The sequence below is a fragment of the Heterodontus francisci genome, chromosome 13 (genome assembly GCF_036365525.1).
Source record: "Heterodontus francisci isolate sHetFra1 chromosome 13, sHetFra1.hap1, whole genome shotgun sequence".
Classification (NCBI taxonomy): domain Eukaryota; kingdom Metazoa; phylum Chordata; class Chondrichthyes; order Heterodontiformes; family Heterodontidae; genus Heterodontus; species Heterodontus francisci.
In genome coordinates, this window is record NC_090383.1 from 64,417,673 (window position 1) to 64,442,401 (window position 24,729).

Here is a 24,729-nt window from a genome sequence, read left to right on the forward strand (position 1 = left end):
GTCTTTTTGTAAAGAGATCTCTGCAGAGAAAACTTTCTTTTTTTCTTTAACCTGTGTGTGTGTGTGTGTGTTGGGCTAATTTAGAATGGACCTTTCATATTTCAATCTGTGTAAATGCTTTGCATCTTTAATGAATAAGTCTTGTTTTATAATTAATTAAAGAAACCTGGTTGGTGGCTTTTATTGTGAAATAAAAATAAGAGTATGATTGGCTGTATCGGTAACTGGGTAGAACATTTAAATATATGTTGTGACCCTTGGAGAAGTGGAACTAGAGAAAGACAGTGCACTCCTCCAGCCTTGGTCATAACAACTTAAAAAATACATTACTGACCGGGAGGGTTACTTGTGAGCACATCAAGTAAAGAAATAACAAAACTCTGATATTCAGTAATCGTTTCACTGCATGTGGATGTTAACAAACTGCACAGATTCATGGACATCATGGTTCGGGTGTTGAAGGATGGTACTTTGCCTTCGTAAGAAAAAGCTGTCGCGCATCATGCAACCCAGAGATGGCTGGCTGACCTCCTCTCTGGTTTTCGGCTATTGTCATGCAGACCCCCACCTGCCAAGGATGAGGCATATTAATTTTGTCAAATGAACATTGATTTTAAACTGTTCCTGGAGTGAGGAAATGATCTGTTAAACAGATCAGCTATGGCTGGAAAAAACATTTGCATATGAACAGTGCTTGGAGGGACAAAGGGCTATTCCCTTCTCCAATTTAACCCACAATGGACTTCGAGCACCAGGTATTGTGTGTAAGAAGAGACATTCCAGGGTCACCTAAGACAAGAGAAAACACAAACACGTCAGACCAGCTAGTCATATGACTAACTCACTTGGCAACCTGGGTTTTTCTGCATTGTACATAGAGTTTGAACTGAAAAAGATTGTTTGCTCCTGGAGTGAAAGGACCTCTGCTGTCTGCTCCCATCTCTTTCTCACAAGCCTCTGGACCCACTGAGGACACATGAACTTCAAAAGAGAAAAATCTCCTCCATCGAACAAGGTTAAAGAAGAATACTGGTCCCTAATGAAAAACAAGACCTTCCTACAATCAAGGACTTTACAGTGAGCTCAAAGAACAGTAACCAAAACCATCTTCAGATATTGCCTCCAACTTTTCCACTATTTATTCACTTTTCTGTCTCTATCTGCATGTATGTATCACGCATGCAGCTAGCATGGGCGCGTCATCTATCCGTAGGCATTAACCGAATTAGAGTTTAAGTTTAATAAAGTTCAACCTTTTTTCTTTAAACCTAAGAAAACCTGTTTGGCTAGTTTCTTTGCCTTATAATTGAAAGTTAGTGAACAAGGATTCACTAAGGGGAAGCTTAAAAAAAACGGTGTGTTTAAAATTCAACCGTGTTAGAGTAAGACCAGGTGAGGGCTGAGAGGGAACCCTACACCCCTTTCTCACCTGGTCGTAACACTATGTTGAGATGTTCAATTTTAATTTCATTTTTTTATAGTGGTGGCATGTTTGATTTTTAATGTATCTTCAGAGTGTTTTCATATTAAGTAGTTGCTTATAATTATTTTTATAAGCAGGTTTGTATAATATACAGATAGCTCCACGCCCATTATTACACGTTATATAAGCCTAGTTACTTAAATAGCAACCTCTGTTAAACAATAATTGTTCATTGCCAAACATTAGTTAAATGTTAATATCCTGTAGTTATTTTTTCTGTAAGAATGCAGTGTGCCTTTAAGGCTGGGAAGAGGAGCCATACTGCTTTAAGGCAGCAGGCTCCAGAAGCTGAGCCAAAGAATGCATTTTTGTTGTCCTGGGAGACTGCAATTCAAAGGGTGCATTCTCGTTGCCTTGGATACAGCCACTCTGAGCATGGAGAGATACATTTGTTGTAATTTAATTTTGAACTGGTTTATTGTGGAAAAACCGTCTGTTCTAACAGATGAAACAGACAGACAGCTGTGTGTTAACACCTGAAAGGAGTGCTCTCAGACCATTTAAACTGAAGGAAGAGAATTTAGTCTTTATTATTCTGTCAAAATTCTAAAAGTCAAGCCAAAACAGAGATCTCTGATCATTTAAACTCAAGGAAAGGAAGTTAGACTGTGACAATCTTTTATCCCTCAAAAATTCTAAAGCTAAATTGATACATTAAAAAGTGTTTGCAAGTTGTTAATTGTAGAAATTCATCCCTGGAGAAGGAAAGCAACAATTTTGACTTCTGGGTTAGACTATGGACTGTTCTACTGTTGAAGAACCATTTTTCCCCATTGGACAGCTGTGAGGACTTCAAGCAACCTTGGACTGTTTCACATCCAGCAGGAGCGTAAATTTGAAAGGACTGTAATCTTTTCTATTTTTAATGTTGTTTATCTCTTTGTAGTCTTGAAGAATTTAGTTTTTCTAATTAAACAGTTAATTTGTTGATTTAAAGACACCTGGTTTGGTTAGCTTCATTCGGGGGTTAATAGATGGTACAATTTGGCTGGGTCTTTTATTTGGAAAGTTTAAAATGATATGTTAGGCAATCTGTGGAGGGATGGGATTGAATTAACTGCGTTTTCCCACCACAATCAGAAACGTATATTTTGATAGGGGGCTTTAACTGGAACGGTCGGTCGTAACATAAGTGTGAACAAGATATTATACCTTACTAAATTCGTAACAGCCAATGAATGACTAAGTATAAACGAGATGTGGTGTACAAAGCCTTAGTATGAAGCTCCAAAGGCTATGTTGGAAAATGGGTAGGTTGGAGAGATCAACCTGTGCTTTCAGCTGATGGGTTTCAATTTATTGATGACTGGGAGGGTTACTTGTGAGCACATCAAGTAAAGAAGTAACAAAACTGTATAATATTTAGTAATCATGTCACTGCATGTGGATGTTAACAAAAGGTACAGCTGTTGGTTAGAGATGCTGAGAACAAAATACACAATTTAGTTATTTTTTTAAAAAGGTACAGTGACTTGAAGTAATGCAAGATATTTTGTAAGTGAAGTTAATTTCTTCCATGTATATAAGTCCACTGCTGCACACTACATTGGACCCAGATTCCATACAAATTCATACTTGGATGCAACTATGGTTGCTCTTCTGAGGTTGGGTTAAGTACACTCTTGCAGTACAGCAGAACTTTGGATTGAATATATTATACCTGACCTGGTAGCATTTTATGCTCACATTGGTATCCAACATGCATTCCCAGCACTGAACAAATGTTATAAGGAAGATTTTTATACATTCCACTGCTCAAAGAAAATGATGTAGTTGTTTGTGAAATGCACACATTTTTGTTGATAACAGAACTATGTTTTTATCATATGAAGCAAGCATCTACCTTTTTATAGCAAACATTCCTTCTGAAAGCTACAAGCATCTCAAACAAAATTCCTACAAGGGGTGTTTTTATTGGCTGCCTTCTGTTTAATTCACTGTTATTGGCTTGAGGGCAAAAAGAAAAAAATTGTATTTATATAGCACCTTTTCCAATCCCTGGAAGTCCCTAAGCGCTTATGAAAGTCAGACTCTGATGTACTATATGCATTATAACTACACTATGTTGTGACTGGGAAAAAAAAGAAACATGCTTAATTTTTTTCAAAAGAAGTCAATTTCTACCCAAAGTTATTGCTGTGCTTCAGAGCACCCAGATTATTTTATATATTGAGATTCCATTCTGCACAAAGGAGGACACTAAATTTGAAAGCAAAGTAAACAAATAACTTGCATTTACATAACTCATTTAATGACTGGCTGTAAAGCACTTTGCAATGTCCCAATGAGGTACTTAGAGAGTGTAATCACTGTTGTAGGTAAATGCAGGAACCAATTTATGCACAGAAAGGTCCCATAAATAACAATGAGGTGAATGACTGACTGAATGTCTCTTGGTGATGTTTGTTGAGGGATAAATATTGGCCAGGATAATGGGAAAACTCACTTCGAATAGTGCAATGGAATATTTTGCATCCACCTAAGGACAGATGATTCACTGTCTCATCCAAAAGTAATTGAACTATTACAATATTATGTTCTGAGGTTTAAATATAATTAATCCTTCAAAATTCTAACTTATACTACTGTTTTCAGCTGGCACTTCTCCATGAATTCTTAAGTCTGATGAGCTAGTTAATATGATCCTTCCTGTCTTGCTCCTCATTTTTCTTCTGCCTGACCAGCTGTTTGCATTAGGGATCTCCCTGTTCTCTATCCCTTAACACTTGCAAGCTTTCTGAATTAAAATTGCAGTGAAGATTCTTGAGATGATGCGTGATTTATTTCTGGTAGAATTTCTTGTTTTCTCTGGAAATTCTCTTTTAGAACTCATCATTGCAGTTTCCTGTTTTTCCTTTTAGTAAAACAAAGTCTTCAATTTTATGCAATGATCAGCACTTATTCATTCAAAATCTGTAGCTCAGAATGGACGCCAATTGCAGGTCATTTAGTAATGCCTTTCATTTGGAACCCAACATCTTGTGTAACTTAGTGGTGGAACATGCGTTTTCACTTGGATGTCTAATGTTTCCAAACAAGCGAGTGCTTATGGATATTGCTTTGGAAAATCATTTGAGAGTACGATTTCTGTCGGCAGGGAAATGGAAAGCCCTGTATTTTGCATTGCAGTTTTTACAATCTCTTCAAAGAAGTTCATGAAAACTTACGTAAAGTGACTGCATTTTTTTCTTTTTGAAGTAATTTAGTTCGAATGTATTTTTCATCCACATGTCTCTCTTCAATGTAGTCAGTGTGAGTTCTCCACCCATGTGGAATGTTTTGGCACAGCCTTCCAACAGGGTTTTCTGTAATTACTATTTGGAATACCAACATTTTTTGGCAATTTACTTTGGAAAAACATGATACAAGGGACTCCTAATAGTTTTTTTTTTATTGTGTTCCAGTTTACTTAATATATGATATGGATTAAAACTTTTCTTAAAACCCACAGGAGACACTACAACAGCTAATTATGATGTCTCTTCCAAATGTCCTTGTCCTGGGCCGAACACCTCAAACAGGTAGATTCTTCAGTTAAATATTTATATTGCATTCATGTGATATATGACAAAGTAAATGTGATTTAAAAATTTATTTCAGCCAGCAGTAAATCTGAACAGAGCCCATAATTTTTGTGGCAAATATCAATATGTGCAACTAGTTGCAGAAACAACTGGAAATCAGATGTCTGTCCTGGATGCATTTTCTTCATGTAAATTAACATTTCTGCTCAAATTTTCAGTCTAGAGTTGCTTGATGACTTTTTGACTGTTTGAAATATTAACACATTAACACTCAGTCGAACAGATAAAATTAATCTGGCTGAATCAATGAAGAGAATTTTTGCAAGAATCCAATTAGCATCATGACCAACTCCTTTCCCCACAAGGTGAGTTCTTTTGTGCTCTCAGGCTAGTTGCGGATTTACAAGGCATGCCTGTAACATTAAATGATTCCTGTGGCATAAGGACAGGTTTAATTTGTTAGATTCAATTATGCGTGGAGTCTATGGTCATGTCGTCACCAAAATATAATATTGCATTATGAAGGTATGCAAAAGACATTGATGCAAAACTCCTGTTAGTCATCGAATTATGTAGACATATTTTCAAAGAGCATTTCTAAACATATGAACTTAGTTGAACTTTGTAGTCTAAGTAATGTAATCTGCATCTTGCTGTTTTCATTGTAATGTAGTATTCTCCCTTTTAAGTAAATAAACTAGTTTTAATCTCACATTTGGCGTCTGCTATATGCCTTTAGAAGGAGTCAGGAGAACATGGTGAGTATCTCATATGATCTTTGCATTATGTGCCATAATTAAGAATGTAGCAACAGAAGTAGGCTATTCAGCCCCTCGAGCCTGCTCTGCCATTCAGTTAGTTCATCACGGACTTATACCTCAACTCCATTTACCTGATTTAGCTCTGTATCCCTTGATACCCTTACCTAACAAAAATCTATAGATACCAGGCTTGAAAACTCCAATTGTGCCAGATCCCACAGTTTTTTTGGGGGGAGATAATTCCAGATTTCTACTACTCTTTGCGTGAAAAATCTTGGCATTATTCTGGTGAATCTACTGAACCACATCCAAGGTCACTATATCCTTACTAAGGTACGGTGCCCAAATGCAGTACTCCACATGTGGTCTGACAAAGGCTGTATGTAACTGAAGCATAACGTCCTCTCCTTTGGAATCTAGCCCTCTTCAGATAAAGGCCAATGATCCAATAGCCCTTTTTGATTGCTTTTTGCCCCTCTCTATTAACTTTAAATGATTTGCATACTTAAACTCTCAAAACTCCTTGGTTCTCTATAGTTCCTAGTTTCTCACCATTTAGAAAATATTAGCTTATCTTTCTTGAGTCCAAAGTGAATGGCCTCACTTGCCCACATTAAACTCCATCTGCTGTACTTTTGCCCACTCAGTTCATCTGTCAGTGTCCCACTGCAACTTCCTGCTCCCATCTGCACTAATAACTGGCCCTCCTAAAGGGTCATTGCTGATCCCATGTTGTCCCTGTTATGACCTAGGTGGGAGGAGTGCATTATCTTTCTCCAGTTCCACTTCTCCACAGGTCACAGCATATATTTAAATGTGTACCCAGTTACCAATATGGCCAATTATATACTCTTGTCTATTTTAGTTTCAGAAAATCCACCAACCGAGTTTCTTTAATAAAGAACAAAAGTGTTAATTGTTATAAAACAAGACTTAGTCAATAAAGATGCAGAGCTTTAACACAATTTGAAATGTGACAGTAATTATATGTATTCCCTTCGAAATACCCAACACACGCAGGTTAAAGTAAAAAATAAAGATGCTTTGGCTAAAGTACTTGTTAATTCTTGAAGAAAAAGGATAAGATATGTTCCAAATGGCATACAGTCTGGTGTCCAAGTACGCGGAGACGGGTCACTGGGATCTTTTCAGAAGCAGTTCGTTCAGGAGATGTCGAGAGGAAGTCTTCCAGAAGCTTCTCAGCAGAAATGCTGCTTTGGGTTCTCTATTTCATAGTCATAGAGAGATACAGCACTGAAGCAGGCCCTCCGGCCCACTGAGTCTGTGCCGACCATCAACCACCCATTTATACTAATCCTACATTAATCCCATATTCCCTACCACATCCCCTCCTACATTAATCCCATATTCCCTACCATTCTCCTACCTACATTAGGGGCAATTTACAATGGCCAATTTACCTATCAACCTGCAAGTCTTTGGCGGTGGGAGGAAACTGGAGCACCCAGCGGAAACCCACGTGGTCACGGAGAACTTGCAAACTCCACACAGGCAGTACCCAGAACTGAACCCGGGTCGCTGGAGCTTTGAGGCTGCGGTGTTAACCACTGTGCTGCCTCAAGTCTTAGACTTGAGTCTCAGGGTTTCTCCAGGAGGTGGAGAAAAGATGAACCTGTCTTCTCTTGTGGCAGGTTGACCTCCAAATTGACTCAAAATAGTATTTAAAAATGAAACCCACTCATGAGCACCATAAATCTTGACATTTCACTTCTCTTGTAAACAACTCCCATAGTCAGAAGGCACCTGTTGTTCCCTTAGCTGAAGATATGTGGCATCCAGTAAATGTTTTTAAACAGAGTCCTTCCAGTGACCCTTTTTAAAACAAAAAAGACATGCATGGAATCCCTTCAGTCTCCGAGGAATCCATTTCCACAATTTGAAAACACAAGTTGTCAAAAATATTAAAATATGGAAGCACTTTCATAATCCCTCCATCCTTGGAGGAATGAAATGCCATTTTTAAATGCGTTTCATTACAAAGTGTGGTTAAAAACAGAAGATGAATAATATTAAAATACATTTACACATTCATTCTAATTCACTCTTTACCTGTAACTAATACAGTTCTGCTTTGTACCATCTTTGTACTCTAATAACTCAAAGCAAAGTTTAATTCTAGACAAAGCATCAGCAATTGCATTGTTTATAAAGGCCTGCTACCCTACCCAAACACGACTGAACCCAATGGCATGGGTCAGGTTGCATTTCCGGGTCTGGCATTCAGGGTCAGGTCGGACACACAATCACAGGTAAGTGGCTCCACTGTTAATGCAATTTTTTGATTAGAAAGGTGATTTTGTTAGTTATTTTAAGCTTGTGCAGATCGGCAACAAAGTGAAAAATGGAAGGTAAGTTAACTGATGGTTGGGTTGGGCGCGGGAAAAAATGGAAGGACTCTGGCAGGGTCGGGCTCGGGTCGGATGGGGTTCTATTGGGCTCAGGTCAGGTTTTTTTTTTGCAGACCCGAGCAGGCCTTTTAATTGTTTATCCCCGCAATGTGGATCATCTTTAAGTGCTAGGGCTGCAATAGTAAACTCCATTGCAATAATCTGGCATTCTGGTTTTTGAATTTTTGTGCAAAGGCTAGGGGATTATGATCAGTATATACCAGTGTATCTCTGTAGTTGTGTGGAAATAGACTTCAAAATGCTTAAGAGCTAGTGATAAGCCCAGGGTTTCTTTTTTCACTGTTGAGTAACTCTTTTGGTGTCAATTTAGCTTTTTGGAAAAGTATCCCATTGGCCTTTCTATATCCGATTCATCATTTTGTAACAGGAATACACTGACCCCCAGGTCATTAGCATCAATTGCTACCTTGAAGGGCTTAGTGAAATTTAGGGCAGCCTATACTGGTTCATTGATCAAAATGGCTTTCAGTCCCTCCAAAAAATACTTGGCACTCTGCTGACCACACTGTCCTGGCTTTTCTTGTAACAAATCTGTTAATGGAGCAGCGATAGTACTAAAATTGGGTACAAACTTGCAGTAGAAACCAGACATTCCCAAAAACCTCGGAATTTCTTGTTTAGTCTTGGGGACAGGGAACTCCATCAATGCTTGTACTTTTGCTGTTCTTGGCAACATTTGTCCTTGTCCTGTTATATGCCCTAGGTAGGTTACCCGTGCTTTTGCAATTTCACTTTTGGCAAGCTTTATCACCAAATCAACCGACTGTAATTTTCTAAACAGAGCTTTTAGTTCCAAGTGGTCCTTCCAAGTTTCACTCTATACCAGCACAGCGAGGTAAACCACACAGTTAGGAACACTGGCTACCACTTGGTTCATTAGTCTCTGAAAAGTTGCTGGGGCATTTTTTAGCCCAAATGGCATCACTCGGCATTGGAACAGACCATCTGGTGTGGCAAAGGCCGATATTAATTCTGCTCGGGGTGCTAACAGAAGTTGCTAGTATCCCTTTAACAAGTCTATTTTGGTAAGGAATGTGGCAGTGCTAACTCTGTCAATACAGTCTTCGAAGCGAGGGATTGGGTAAGAGTCCGCCTTTGTTACTGCATTAGCCTTTCTGTAGTCTATGCAAAATCTGGTTGAACCATCAGGGGTTTAGGCACTAACACCACTGGGGAGCTCCAGCTGCTTTGGGTTTAATTAAGTGATTTTCCAACATGTATTGGATTTCTGCTTTCACCTGGGCCTGTTTCCCTGGACTTGAGCAATAAGGATGCTGTTTTATAGGAGAGAATTTTCCTACATCCACATCATGTATGGCTAAGGTTGTACATCCTGGTTTGTCCCTACAGACTTCTTTAAATGCCGAGAGTAATCTTGTTGGGTCTTCTCGTTCTGCATCTAAATATGAAAGCATAGTGTTTAGTCTCCCTAACAATTCAGTATTAGCTAACCGGATAGCAGGAGGTTCAATTTGAGAATTGCCTAGGCCTCCTTCTGCCTCATCCTCACTATCCCTTTTATCCTTCACTGTCCTTACTACCTGACATATCTGTGCTTGTTTCTACTTCCCGGCGGTGATATTGTTTCAACATATTGATATGACACAGCCAATTCTTTTTCTGGCGATCTAGGGTGTCGATTAAATAATTTACTTTACCAATCCTTTTAACTACTGTTTTTGCGGTCCACTGAACCGTGATTTCAGCAGTTCACCCTGTAATGACAGTAATACCTCATTCCCCGATTGAAATGTTCGGGTCTTGGCATGCCTGTCTGCCCAATTCCTCTTGGTGTTTGGGAAGCTTTCAGGTGTTCCTGAGCCACTTTGCAGGCTCTCGTGAGTTGTTCTGGGAACACGGATACTTAATCTAACACGGAAGATTCATCCCACTGTTCTGAAAACTTTTCTTTTGATTAATTTAATGGGGATATTCATGACAGTCTGCTCTGATCATCGTTTTGAGGGTCTGATGGTAACGTTCTAAAACCCCTTTGTGTTTGTAGGTAGCAGGCTGAAGACTTTATCTGTTATATCCAGATTATTTATAACTTCCTGAAAAATTTTAGACATAAAATTGGAACCTTGATCCGATTGGATCTCAATCGGTAATTCATATCTAGTGAAGAAGTGGGTTAACTTTTCTACCACTACCTTAGCAGAAATTGTTCTCAAGCGAATGGCCTCGGGGAACCAAGTAGCCATATCCATGATAGTGAGTATCTATTGATGTCCTGCTTTTGCTTTCAGTAAAGGTCCCACACATTCTACCAACACCCTACTAAATGGTTCCCCAACAACTGGTATGGGAATTAGAGGTGTCCGTTTTATGGCAGGTTGTGGTTTTCATGCAGTCTGGCATGTATGGCACATTTTACAAAACTGCACCATGTCCTTGAAAAGACCTGGCCAGTAAAAATGTCAACTTATACATGATTGGGTCTTCTGGATCCCCACATCTCCCGCCATAGGAATTTCATGGGCTATCCTTAATATTTCCTGGCGATACTTGGGCAGTACCACTATCTGGTGAACAACCATCCATTCGTCGTTCATAGGTCTGTGAGGAGGTCTGCGCTTCCTCATCAGAATCCCATTTTTAATATAGTAGGCTTCTGGAACTCTCTGCTTCGGCTTCAGTTAGAGCCGATTGTGCCACTTTACTTAACTCTGGATCAGCTTGCTGAACCTTGATCAGAGAAGACTTACTGAACATTTCTTTTGGATTGTCCAAATCCCCAAAGAAAGTTTCAGATATTCGGCTATCTGTCTGTGGTGCCAATTTTACCTTTGACAATGGAACTTTTTTTATGCCATTGCTCGGGTCACCACACATGAAGGAAAAATTCCTGGAACCTTTTTCCTGCAAGTGCTCTGTCTCTGACTTCACTTAGTCTTTCCATGACTACTGAAGAAGCTACTACCTTCGGTCCATCCAAATCATTTCCCAGGCATAGGTCAACTCCAGCTGCAGGCAAACTGTGGACAACTCCTACAGTTACCAATCCAGACATTAGGTCACACTCCAGGTGCACCCGATACAAAGGTATGGATATATACTCGCTGCCGATACCATTCACTAAAACCTTGGCATTCAGTGTGCTCTCGGTGGAAAAGTTATGCCCTTCCCCAGCAAAAGAGTTTGGGTGACTTCTGTATCCCTAAGTATAATTATAGGTTTACCTGTCTCATTGAGGGATAAGGAGTTACTTTTCCTTTTGACAGGAATTCCCTACAACTCTCAGGTATCTTACTCATGACCCTCACACTCTCAGCGGTTTTTGTACTTGGCCTTACAGCTGCAGTCAGAGCTACAACCTGCTCTGTCATACTCTGTCAGGGCCCCTTTCTCTGCATCGGCCTTGTCTACCCCAATAAGTCCCATGGGTTTACCCTGCAACTTCCAGCATTCTGCACGAAGGTGTCCCACCTTGTGGTAATGGAAACAGTTAGGCTCTCGGACCTCACTTCCACCCTCTGCATCATTTCTGACCTGAGGAAGAGATCCTGGGGCGTTCCCAGCTGTCCTTTCTTGTCCCCGGCTACTTGCCTTCCTTTCACCCTTCCACATTTTATCCTCCTTGGGTTTATGGGGCTGACGGAAAAAGGATTTGTCCTTGTAAACAAGCTCGTAATCATCAATGATTTCAACTGCCTCATTGGCAGTTGAAACCTTCTGGTTCTCTGTGGGTTCTTATTAATGGAGGGAATGAATTTTTAATTTCCTGCACGAGAATTACTTCCCTAAGTGTCCCAAACGTGGCTTCTTCCTTTAGTTCCCACATCCAACCATCAAAGCTAATTTGCTTTGCCCTCTTAAATTCTATATAAGTCTGTCTTGGCTGTTTACGGAGGTTCCGAAATTTCCGCCTATAAGCTTCAGGGACCAAGTCATGAGCAGTGAAAATAGCCTTTTTTGGCATTTCATAATCTGCAGAAGCTGCCTCAGAAGCATGGCATAAACTTCATGAGCTCTGCCAATCAACCTGCTTTGCATGAGCAGTTTCCGGCTTTCCTTCGGCCACTTCATCTGTCTGGCTTTCTTTTCAAAAGAAATGAAAAATGCCTCTACGTCTCTTTCCTCAAACTTCGGGAGAGCTTGCACAAATTTAAACAGCTCTCCACTGAGAGCTGGGTTGGAGTCAGTTCTTTCCTCATCAGAATTTTCATTGAGGTCAAGGCCACCCTGTTATTTTTTTGGTTCTAGCTTTTTTAATTTTAATACCCTTCATTTTTTCTCTTTTTCTTTCGTGGAAAAATCTAATCACTCTTGAGTCTCCAGGATTAAAGTAAATAAATAATTTCAAGCAAATGTAAGGGAGAAGATTTTAGCTAACCCCTGAGAGCCTGTCAATGATAGTTTACAGCACACATTAAAGGATACAGTAGTCATTACTGATTGATCACATTACCCCCAACGCATACCAGGTTTACGTCTTGTCAAATGAACTGGATTGTATGGCTACAACAAATGTTTCCCATAGCTCAGCCCCTAACCTTGACACTGCTAGTTCCCATGGTTTATTGTTGCCTGTCACGTCTCTAATTTCCCTTCATCTCTTGGTGAAGCAAGGAAAGCATGTTTACACTGGCTGTTTGCGGCAGTTAAGTCCTGATTTGTACAATCCCAGAATAGTGGTCAAGTATCTCATCAGGCCAAAGGGTCTCTCACAACTACAGTGCTTCTTCTAAGATTATTAATGCATTCTAATGCTGAATGTATTAAGGTTGACCCTTTGGTCCCGCTTCGCTCTCCTGTCTTTTTTTTTTCCTTTTGAAATTGTAGTTCAAGTTTTTTCCATTTCTTTTTCCGGTTCAAGCTAAGTTTTTTTCCGTTTTCAATTCTCTTTCCTTCTCAAGCTGCTTCATCTGTAACTGAATCTTAGCTATTTCAACTGAATTATCATCTGGATTGCCTTTCTCTTCCAATTTCAAATGCTGTGCTATTATTTCAATTATGTCTGCTTTCTTAGCTCCTGGTTTTAACTCTAACTCCAACTTTGTCAATTCCTTTAGTCTAGCCATGGTTAAGATTTTCAAATCACTCCGGGATAACTCCTCCCTCCCCAGAAAGGTCGTAGCAATTGACAAAGCCATTCTGGTATTGACTTCAATGCACAAGAAACCTGGTGTTTTCATTTTCCCCTCTTCAATTATTGTTAACCTATTTACAGTTGCAAGTCATCGGCTTTGGGTTATCTCACACAAAGCCTCCAATTGTATGGTACAACCAAGGCGAGAGGAGTGCACTGTCTTTCTCTAGTTCCGCTTCTCCACAGGTCATAACATATATTTAAATGTGTATCCAGTTACCGATGCGGCCAATTGTATACTCTATTTTAGTTTCAGAATAAAATCCACCAACCAGGTTTCTTTAATGAAGAACAAAAGTATTAACTTATTATAAAACAAGACTTAGTCAATAAATATGCAAAGCTTTAACACAGTTTGAAATATGACAGTAAATATATATATTCCCTTCTAAATACTCAAAACACACACACAGGTTAAAGGAAAATATCAAGATGCTTTGGCCAAAGTACTTGTTAATTCTTGAAGAAAAAGGATAAGATATGTTATTTTCCAGATGGCATACACTCTGGCGTCCGGGTATAGGTAGACGGGTGACTGGGATCTTTTCAGGAGATGTCGTGAGGAAGTTTTCCAGAAGCTTCTCAGCAGAAATCCTGTTCTGTTTCTCTATTTATTACTCTTGAGTCTCAGGGTTTCTCAGTGGTGGAGAAAAGATGAACTGGTCTTCTCATTTAGCAGGCTGACCTCCAAACTGACTCAAAACAGTATTCAAAAATGAAATCCACTCTTGAACACCACAAATCTTGACATGTCACTTCTCTTCTAACAGCTTCCCATAGTCAGAAGGCACTTGTTCCCTTAGCTGAAGACATGTGACATCCAGTAAATATTGTTTTTAAACAGAGTCCTTCCAGTGACCCTTTTTAAAAACAACACATCCATGGAACCCCTCCAGTCTCAAATGAATCCATCTCCACAATTCGAAAACACAAGTCATCAAAAAATATTAAAACATGGAGGAACTTTCATAACCGTCCCACTCACTGCATGCATAGGATTGAGGATTTTTGGCTCAAAGATATAGTGGTCTTTTTTCCATGAGTGTAAGGCAAAATTATTGTCATGAAGTAGGTAAGTAAAAGTACAATAAGTGTCTTTAGAGGCAATAATGTATGTTTGCAGAATGGAGAGTATTTTCCAAGGAAAAATTATGGATTGCTACCATTCAACATTTTTTGTGTTTTTGGTAATTAAAATTTTGCTGGGGGCAGCATAAGGTACCACCTGAGATTCATGGAAGCTAGTAGCAGTTGATAGATGTACCAAAGTTGGTTAACAAATTGTTACAGCCAGGTGAGGAGGGGTCACAAGCTCCCCTCATGTCCGTCCTTTTTGACCACAATAGGGTTTATTCCTTTCTAAAACAGTGGATGTGCTCACCATTTCAGTGAGTGTTTTACTTTTTACCTTTTGTTGTGATCGTAAAAGAACCAATCGGACAGGTTTTCTTGAGTTTAAACAAGAAAGAGATGTGTTTATTATACTTAACAATCTAAACTGGATCTAAATAAAATAAATAAGGTACACATTCACGTGCACTCACATGAGAATAACAAATACACAATAGATTAAAGAGTGAGGAGTTTATTTATGGTTGGATTAGAGTCCAGAACAAATAGAAATTAATATGCAGTCTGTGGAGTTAGGTGATTCCGTTTTCTTCCAGCTGAAATTGTGTTCTTGAAATCTTTGGTTGGTAGACGTGCACTTTGTGGCTGACCCACCTGGCTCAGGGTTTCCTTGGAGGTTGACTTGTAGGTGGCTTTCTTCCCCTGGTGTCTTTGTCTTGGATCTAGCAACTGCAGCTAGGATTAGCATGCCCCACCAGGTCTTTTGGAGAGAGAGAGAGAGAGCATCAGCCCTTTTGCTTCTGCACAGTCTGAGTCACTGGCTTGTCTGCTTTGTCTAAGGGAAACTCGCTACTTTCACAGAGATGGACAGTCACAGTACTGCCTCATGTACGCTCTGCTACCTTCTAATGAGATTCACATTTAGGAATGTCAATCCCTCGGACCTCAGGATGCCAATATTTACAGTTAGAGGGATTTGCCTTTCAATGTTAATGTTCCGAGATGGCTTTGCATGTCGTGCTCCTGAAATCAATCTCAGGTAGTTCAATCAATAGAGCAAGCCATTGTTATGGGTGCAGGCTCATCAGACATGTCTCCTCTTGGATGCCTTGGAATATGCAAGCTGTTTGAGATGCAATTTGCGGTGGTCATCTTGGCTGTCTTTTTTAAAAGTTAGCTCGGATTTTTTCAAGTTTAATGTAAGTTTCCAACCGATGAATTAAAATTTCTTATTTGGTATAACAGGTTTTCTTGACAAAATCAAGATACTAACTGGTGTCAATATTTTTAGAGCATTAGATCCCTATCTCAGTTGGTTAAATGCTTGACTCTGTCTGAGCATTGCGCATTAGAATCATATAGCTAGCTGGCAGCCATCTGACCTTGCTGGTCGTGTGTGAGTTTAATTGATTTTATTCAAATAAGATGGAAAAGTGCATAGAAGTAAAATGCTTTCAGTCATGGGAGGTACAAACTGACTTGCATATACAGTTTCATCCTTGAAAGCTGTGCCTTCTGCTGGCTAGTTAAGTCAGAAATGCAGAGATGACCAGCATTGTCTGTGCACTAAATTTCCAAGTTGAAGGTGGAAAATTTATGACGAGCAACTTACTAGAGGAAATTATTTTTAAAATTGTTTTCATTGGAAGAAAAAAGTTAAGGGATATGATTCAGATTTTTACAACAAGGAATGATTTGAATAATGTGAATTTGAAATGTGATTGCAGAATTGAGTATAAAATCAGTAAGTTACAAGTGAGAATAGAGGTTGCAATTTCTCTCCTGCTCCCCCTTTCTTTTTTTTATACTCTCAATGATTATATTTTATAATTATTCAAACCAGGAGTTAAGTAATGTATTCCTGTTTAATCTGACCATCACCTTTTCAAACTGCTTGTATCTTCAGTTTATATGCATAAGTTATTGTTTTATATCTACATTTCTTTTTATAGTTTTAAAACAGCATATCTGAGAACTAGAGCACGAAATAAAATTTTATTTTTATTTTCTGTCTCTGCTCTATTGCTTTCAGGATCTATTTCTTTGTGTTTTTTGCATGAACGCTTGAACTGTTGAAATTGTCTTTATACCAAAGTATTACAAGGGGTTGATTTTCATGTCTGGTGTAGATCAGGCAGATAATGGGGCAAGTGCCTTTTCCACCCGTTTGATGCAATAGGCCTGGACAATTTTCATGGTCAGGCCTCATTTAAATGTAATCGACAATTTGCTAGTTTAATTGTACTCTTTATAGGCAGCGCATCAATTGGGAGTGCAGGAAATCAGGTGGGCCAACTGCTATTTAAAGGCAACCTTAAACAGGGTGAGCAGTCTTGCTGGTGGTGCAGTATTGGTACAGATGGTGAACTAGTGGGGTCTGTGCTGGGTGATTTGCCAAGCACAAGTGAGCAACAGCAAATGCAGATAGAAAGGATAACCTAGTAGACAACTCACCAGAGGGCAAGCTTGCATCTTAGCTCTCTCAAAGCGGACAGAGATACAGACAGCAGGGACCCAACCTTTCAAGAAAAATGGCTTTCTCTGAACCAGCAATTGATGGATCCATTGCCCTGTCTGCCAGGGAACATCTGCACCTTGGCCACCCCATTGATCTAAGGTCTGGCTAATGCTATATTCGGGCAGGCCTGTAAATGGACAAACAGCTTGACTGTTTGAAACAGGTATAAGACTCTGTTTTACTATGCAAATCGGGGTTCTACACCGTTAGTAGGACCCCAATGCAAAATTCAGGTATAAATGGGCAGAGCATGTACCAGGTCTTGAGTAGCCTAACCAGCGATTGCCTGAGAGCAGCTATGGATTCCTTCAAATTTGGCTTGAATTGGCTACCATCTGACTTGCACTACCCATGGTTTATGGATGGGATGAGAAACTGCTGGTGGTTATGCCTGCAGAGATACAAATGGTGTCAGTGGTCTTGACAAAGTTACTTGACACTGATTTACATGTCTGCATTATTCCCCCTCCTGTTTCAGGCAGGAGCTGTGGCCAACTAAATGAAGGTTCACTAAAAATGAGGTTGGGCAGACTACCAGTGCCAAGTTGACAGTTTTGTTGTCTGAATTTTGCTTCTGATACAGCCCCAATTTTAGGTGTAAGTGGGTTAGAATTAAGACCCCACTTCTACCACCCCCTTCCCCCCCCCAGAAAAGTTCTATTTCGACAGACAAGGGGCTGACAGGAGTCTGAAACAGGACAGGTAGTCTTGCACTCCTCAGTTTAGCACTGGGTTCCTGATGTTGGGGACCCCACACTCCCTTCTTACTCCCCAAGTGCCCTTGCCCCTTGTGTCATCTGTCACCATTCCTGCCTTCTATCTCAACAACCAGTAATTTCTCCCTGCATTTTACTTCTGGCACCTGCCCACTGTCATGCCAAGCAGCCAAACCTTTCTCCCAAACGTTATCCTGCTTGACTTTTTTGCTCCGTTTCACAACTGTCAGTTCTGGAAGCACCTTTTTCTTGGTGCTGAATTGCTTGCAGATATTTTATTTCCCTTATGGATAATCTGTTGGGTCTGCTTTCTGGGGCTCAAGGAGGAAGGGAAGGACTAAAGACAGCACAGAACAGGAGCAACTGGGAGAAGATGGAGGAGAAGGGCACTGCACAGGCAACCCTACCCACAACAGTTCTTCAGGGGATACCTTTCATTCCTCAACCTGACCAAACAAATATGTGAGGCATTTCACCGAGAGAGCTGTAACAGATCTGTTACCTGCTGTAGCCACAGCTGGAACTCCAGATGAGGGCGGGGGCAGTCTAGATTATTTGTTTTTACAACACGAGGGTGTTCCAGGTTGCAGCAGTTGTCATCAGTGACAACTTGCTGTTTATTGTTGCTTCAGGGAGGTGACAAAGGCCCTCTACTCCAGGAGCAACATGTACTTCTCCTTCGACCAATAGACAAGCAAAACAGGATGAGAGCACTCTGGGCTTTGCTTAAATTGCAGGCTTCCCAAGGGGCCAGAGACTATACTCATTTTGGCCTGCATGCTCCCCATCTTCAACAGAAAGGGATGCCACTTCCTCAACATCCAGCTTGTTTCCAACCACAGCAGCACACAATGTAGATCTGTGATTGATTTTCCTGGCAGCAGCCATTATTCATTCATCAGCCATCAGCCTTCTGTCCCATCATTATTCCAACCAGGCAGTTGAGTTAGAGGCAAACTACTTGGCCCCTCCTGGCATGGCTCATGATTCCGGTCAGGAACGTTGGTAGAGACACTTCAGGCTACAATGAGAGTCATGTCTCCACCAGAAATCTGCATGCCGATAGTCTTCGCAATGTTTCTGCTGCCTGGAACATTCTAAAGGAGCTCTGCAGTGCACCCTTTACTATGTTTCTAAAGTTATTGTGGAGGAGGAGAGCTGTGCTGTATAGAGGGACCACGTCTCATACTTGTGTATGAAGAAATGGAGGAGGTGCAGTTTTGCCCAACAGTTCCCCCTAATTTGCCAAAGGGTTGAGAGAAACTGATTTAAAAGCAAATCATAAGCACTTGAATAGAAGCAGGAGTAGGCCATACCGCTCCTTGAGCCTACTCCAAGGCTGATCTTTGTCCTCACTCCACTTTCCTGCCTGATCCCAATATCCCTTGATTAACATACAGTTCCTTGATTCTAAGGGAATCTAATCAATTTACCCTGAACCATTGTCCTGTCTCTAATACGCCAACATCCCTTACCACCATCCTCACAACCACAATCTGAATGCCCATTTGCAGTCCAGCCTCTTGAATGTTGCTTTTACTTGATGACAAATATTAACACCAGCAACAAATCCAGAAAAGTTTACTGCAAGAACTCTTTGCAACTGAAGAATAGTTAACTTGTAGAATTAAGAACCACTGTTCTGCAAATCCCTAGTGCCTGTCTTTTGTCCTAATGCTTTGATGATGTGGTTCTCCAATGGCTACAACTTGGATGGTGGAAAGCTGCCGAGCTTCTGTGGAGGACACTTCGGATGGCCTTCGTGGGCTACCTCCAGCAGCTCTAAGCACTGAGGGCCTGGCTGCAGCATCTCACCGTGGATCAGGACAGTCTGTCCCAGCTGGCTGTTTGATATTGACCAGGACACTGGAGGAGTGGATGTCCATGGGAGTACATCAGGTGTCTGTCACATGGTGCCAGCTCCACTCTCCTGGTGCTGTGCCTCAGCATTCTAGGTGCTCTGAAAAACCCCAACACCCAGACCCAAGGTGGCAGCAGTGTGAGCTGCCATGGAAACTGTCAGCTCTCATCAGAGGCCTGATAGGCTACACTGCCATGTTCACGGAGCTGACTATTCTCCATGCTCTGTATGAAGTCCGGGTCTTTGCACTCACTGGTGGGTAGCTCAGTGTACTTTGTATTTCCTGATGTATGCCCATGGACCTTGTATAGTAGTCTGGGCCCTTGAAATCCTATGGTAGTTTGAATCCTCTGCAGTACGGCTAGTATGCAATCTCTTCCTCCAGCGAACTGGCTGTTGTGCCATCCTACTCCCCAGCCATAGTTCCTTTATTGTGCTCGGTAATTCAATCCATGAAAATCCCTCTTCTAGCCTACCCTCTAAAATACATGTTTCATCAGTTCTGAAGAAAGGTCACATCAGAAACATTAACTCTGCTTCTCTCCACAGTTGCTGCCTGACCTGCTGAGTATTGCCAGCACTTCGTTTTTATTATAAAACAAAATATTCACACCAAGCCACATGAGATATTAGGGCAGTTAACCAATAGCTTGGTGAAGAAGTAGTTTTGAGTGCCTTAAAGGAGTAAGGAAAGCAGAGAGGTGTGGAGGTTTAAGGAGGGAATCCAAAGCTTAGAGCCTAGGCAGCTGAAGGCACAGCAACCAATGGTGGAATGATTAAAATCGGGGATGCTGGAATCAGAGGAGTGCAGTTATTTCGGAGGGTTGTAGGGCTGGAGGAGGTACAGAGATGGGGAGGGGCAAAGCCATGAAGGCATTTGAAAAGAAGGATGTGAATTTTAAAATTGAGGTGGTGTTTAACTAGGAGCCAGTGTAGATCAGTGAGCACAGGGGAGATGGATGAATGGCATTTGGCGCATGTTAAGTCACAGGTCACAGTCTTTTGGATGATCTTAAGTTTACGGAAGGTAGGATATGGGTGGCCAGTCAGAAGTGCATTACAATAGTCAATACTGGAGGGAACTAAGGCTTGAATGAGTGTTTCAGCAGCAGAAAAGCTGAGGCGGGGTGGAGATGGATGATGTTACAGAGGTGGAAATAGGCAGTGTTAGTGACAGCACAGATATGTGGTTGAAAGCTCATCTCGGGGGTCAGATATGACACCAAGCTTGCGAAGTCTGGTTCAGCTTCAGTCAGATGCCAGGGAGAGGGACCTAGTTGGTGGAGAGGGAGCAGAGTTTGTCGCTGGGCTGAAGTCCATGGCTTCGGTCTTCCCAATATTTAATTGAAGGAAATTGCTGCTCATCCAGTACTGGATGTTGGATAAGCAATCTGATAATTTAGAGACCGTGGAGGGGTCCAGAGAGGTGTTGGCGAGGTACAGCTAGAAGCATATGTGTGGAAACTGACGTTTTGTTTTCGGATGATGTTGCTAAGGGGCAGCAGGTAGGTGATAAATAAGAGGGGTCCAAGGGTAGATCCTTGGAGGACACCAAAGGTAACTGCGTGGGCATGGAAAGAGAAGCCATTGATGGCAATTCTCTGGCTACAATTAGATATTCAAGAATAGAACCAGATGCAAGTGCAGTCCCCTGCAGCTGGATGACAATGGAAGGCATTAGAGGAGGATAGTGTGATCAACTCTGTCAAATGCTGTAGACAGGTTGAGAAGGGTGAGCAGGGGTAGTTTGCCTTTGTCACAGTCCTATAGGATGTCATTTGTGATTTTGATAAACTTTTCAGTACTGTGGCAGGGGTGGAAACCTGATTAGAGGGATTCAAAACATGGACTCCTGGGAAGGATGGGTATGAATTTGGGAGACAACAATGCATTCAAGGACTTTGGAGAGAAAAGGGAGGTTGGAGATGGGGTGGTAGGTTCAGTGTTTTTTTGAGGAGAGGGATGATGCCCCAAGATGGGCTGTTTGCACTGATACCCAGTGTGTGCATGACTAGAGTCATTGTGAAAACCAGTTTACCTATATTGGAATTGCATTGTTCATTCATGGATGTAGATCAAGGGCCACTTGTATTCATTTTGCATCATTTTTATCCCTTGCATATGTGCTATTGGGGGAAAAACAATAATCAAATCACAGTAAAAACACTGAACCAAAGGTGAAATGGTGTAATGTGCATCTTAACTATTGTTTCAGTTTCATTTGAGCATTTTGAACTTGAACTGGAGGCAAAATTTATTTTGGAATCTGCACAAGAGTTAACTGCTTAGGTTAAGAGTCTGTTATCATGAAGATAATGGCTTGGCTTTCAAATGGAATCCTGATGCCAAATGATTTGGATCATTTCTGTTCAGAACATGCAGTTATACCAGCAACATATTACATGTGAAACAATAAATTGATTTCAAGACAGTAGATTCCGACAAGGTTAAGAGTAATACCCGAGGTCTCAAATGAAAATATCTGTATATAACTGTAATATGAATATTGAGCTAGGATTATTGCTCTGAAATCACACCCATATTCTACACACTCCTGTTTTTCAAAATACGTTTTGCCAAAATGGCAATTTCCTTTTGCTTTTTTTTCCTTTCGCAATTAAGTCATGCGTCAAATCATGGCTATGCCAATCCATCCAGTTGGTTACTGATGTCCTCACTGCACATTTACCCTGTGATCAGGCTGCAGGTTAGTATTTAATGTTTGATCATATTTCCTTCAAGACAATTGTACTATTGCAGTTAACAGAACTGCAGATTTTTCAAAAAGAAAATTAACCTGTTTGTAGGCACCTATTTGAATCCACCCTACGTAATTTAATTCTAGTGGTTTACAGTGATGGTTGATTTATTTCAGAACATGGTATTGAAGAGATGAAGAAGCTTCTGCTACTTCTACTAGGCTGTGCCGTTCAGGTTGGTGATTTTTTTTTAAACCTGCATTTGCTTTTCAGTTTCTTTTTGAAATTTGTTAGAAGTTAATATCCTTTGTTTTTGGCATCCTCCAATAGTGCTGTAATCTGTTCTGCCATGAAAAGTTTGAAAATGGCAATGCCCTTTTAGGATATATTGTGATATTGAATATCCCTGACATGACTTTTTCTGCTATTATAATATTTAAGGAGAACCATACCTGATAAAATCTCATTTTTTTCCATTCTTATTTCGATCACTGCTAACCTTTCTGTTGGTAACTGCATAGCCAAATTATTTGTCTTTTCCACTTGGGCAACTTGAAAAACTGTACAAGTGGACATTCATCATGGTGGATGGTCATGACTGCTGCCTTTGCAGCAAATGTAGCATGTAAAATGTACCCTTGAGATTTTTTTTACTGAGATTCACTGTGTCCATCTCCAGTATAATTTCAGTGTATCTTAGTACAGCGTGTTCAATGAAAATTTAAGAACACCAAAGCATTATCACTCACGGACACCATGTGAACCAGCATAGTGCTGCCCAGAACACCAGTTCAACACATTAAAGTTTGATGTAAGGCCCAATGTGTGCTTAGGACCACCGTCACTGATTGTCTATATGCTGACAACACCCTTGATTTTTCAATCACATCTGTATTGTCAAAGTGCTTGTCCCACATTAAGATTTGGATGAGCCAAAATCATCTACAGCTGAACATTGGGAAGATCAAAGCATGCCATCTTCAACTCCTGCCCAAAGCTCCATAACTGTTCCCCCAACTACAATCTCTAACTGCTTGCTGAAACGGAATACAGTGGTGCACATCCTTAATGCTCTAACCATTAAACTCCATGGGCAGAATTTTCCTGGCCCTGGGTGGCAGGCTTGGTGATGGTGGTGGGGCCTGGAAAATAGCAGGGAGTGCATTGAGACAGCTCCCTGATGCAGTTTGGAGGTTCTTGCAGCTTGTGTGGATGCGAGCAGAGACTGCAGGGAAGATTAGCAAACTGATCACATCACCATGGTGCAGGGGACCATTCAAGTGGGGGGAGTAAAAAGAAATGTAGTAGTAGTGGTGCACAGTTTAGTTTAGGGGATACATATTGTTCTCTGCAGCCAAGAACGTGAGACCTGAAGACTGTTGCCTGCCAGGACACCAGGGTTAAGGACATTTACTCGGGGCTGGAGAGAAACTTGGAGTGGGAGGGGAAGGATCCAGTTGTTGTGGTCCATGTGGGTACCAACAACATGGGTAGGACTAAGAAAGAGAGTCTGCCGAGGGAGTATGAGCAGCTAAGGGCTAAATTAAAAAGCAGAACCACAAAGGTAATAATTTCTAGCTTACTACCTGAGCCAGGAGAAAATTGGAGTAGGATAAATAAGATCAGAGTTGAATGGCTCAAAGATTGGTATGGGCGAAATGATTTTTGATTCCTGGGGCACTGGCACCAGTACTGGGTAAAGAGGGAGTTGTATTTATTGGGACGGCTTTCACCTGAACTGCGTTATGACAGGTGTCCTGGCGAATCGTATAACTAGAGCTGTGGAGAGGGCTTTAAACTAAATTGTAGGGGGAGGGTTCAAGTGAGGGGAATTTTAGAAACTTAACAAAAAAGGACGAGACAATAGCATGGGGTAGTGATAGGGGTAATAATGATCAGTGTGACAGGAAGGGGACAGAGCGTACAAACATAAGAGTACCCAGCAAATAAGGTCAGAGTAGGGACAAATGGTACAAACCGAATTAGAGGCTATATATCTGAATTCATGCAGCATTCGTATCAGGGAGGATGAATTGATGATATAGCCATTGATTTCTATTTATGCTATGACAGCCTTCACAGAAACGTGGTTGCAAGGTGACCAAGGCTGGGAACTAAATATTCAAGGGTATTTGATATTTTGGAAGGATAGGAAGAAAGGAAAAGGAGATGGGGTAGCTCTGTTAATAAAGGATGAGATCAGTACAGCAGTGAGAAATGATCTTGGTTGGGAAGATCAAGATTTAGAAATCGTTTGGGTTGGAGATGAGAAATAGCAAAGGAAAGAAGTCACTGGTGGGAGAGTAGTTTATCGGCCCCCTAACAATAGCTACCCTGTAGGACAGAATATAAATCAAGGAATAATGGGGGATTGTAGGAAAAGTACTGCAATAATCATGGGCGATTTTAATCTTACAGATTGGACAAATCAAATTGGTACAGGTAGTCTGGAGGATAAATTCATAGAATGTATTATGGACAGTTTCTTAGAACAAGATGTCTGGAACCAACCCGGGAGTAGACTATTTTAGAACTAATTATGTGTAATAAGACGGGATTAATAAATGAGCCTTTA

General features: G+C 40.8%; 1 protein-coding gene across 9 annotated transcripts in view; it reads left to right on the forward strand.

Annotated features, from left to right (window-relative positions):
* LOC137376405 (girdin-like) overlaps positions 1-24,729 on the forward strand; it is a 413,979-nt gene that overhangs the window by 82,511 nt on the left and 306,739 nt on the right. For all 9 annotated transcript variants that reach the window (XR_010976210.1, XR_010976209.1, XM_068044907.1 and 6 more), the window contains 2 exons: positions 4,935-5,004; positions 22,331-22,389. Coding sequence is in view for 7 of the 9 variants with exons in the window: in XM_068044907.1 (XP_067901008.1) it covers positions 4,935-5,004; positions 22,331-22,389 (129 nt within the window). In the remaining 2 variants the exon portion in view is untranslated. The remainder of the gene's footprint in view (positions 1-4,934; positions 5,005-22,330; positions 22,390-24,729) is intronic.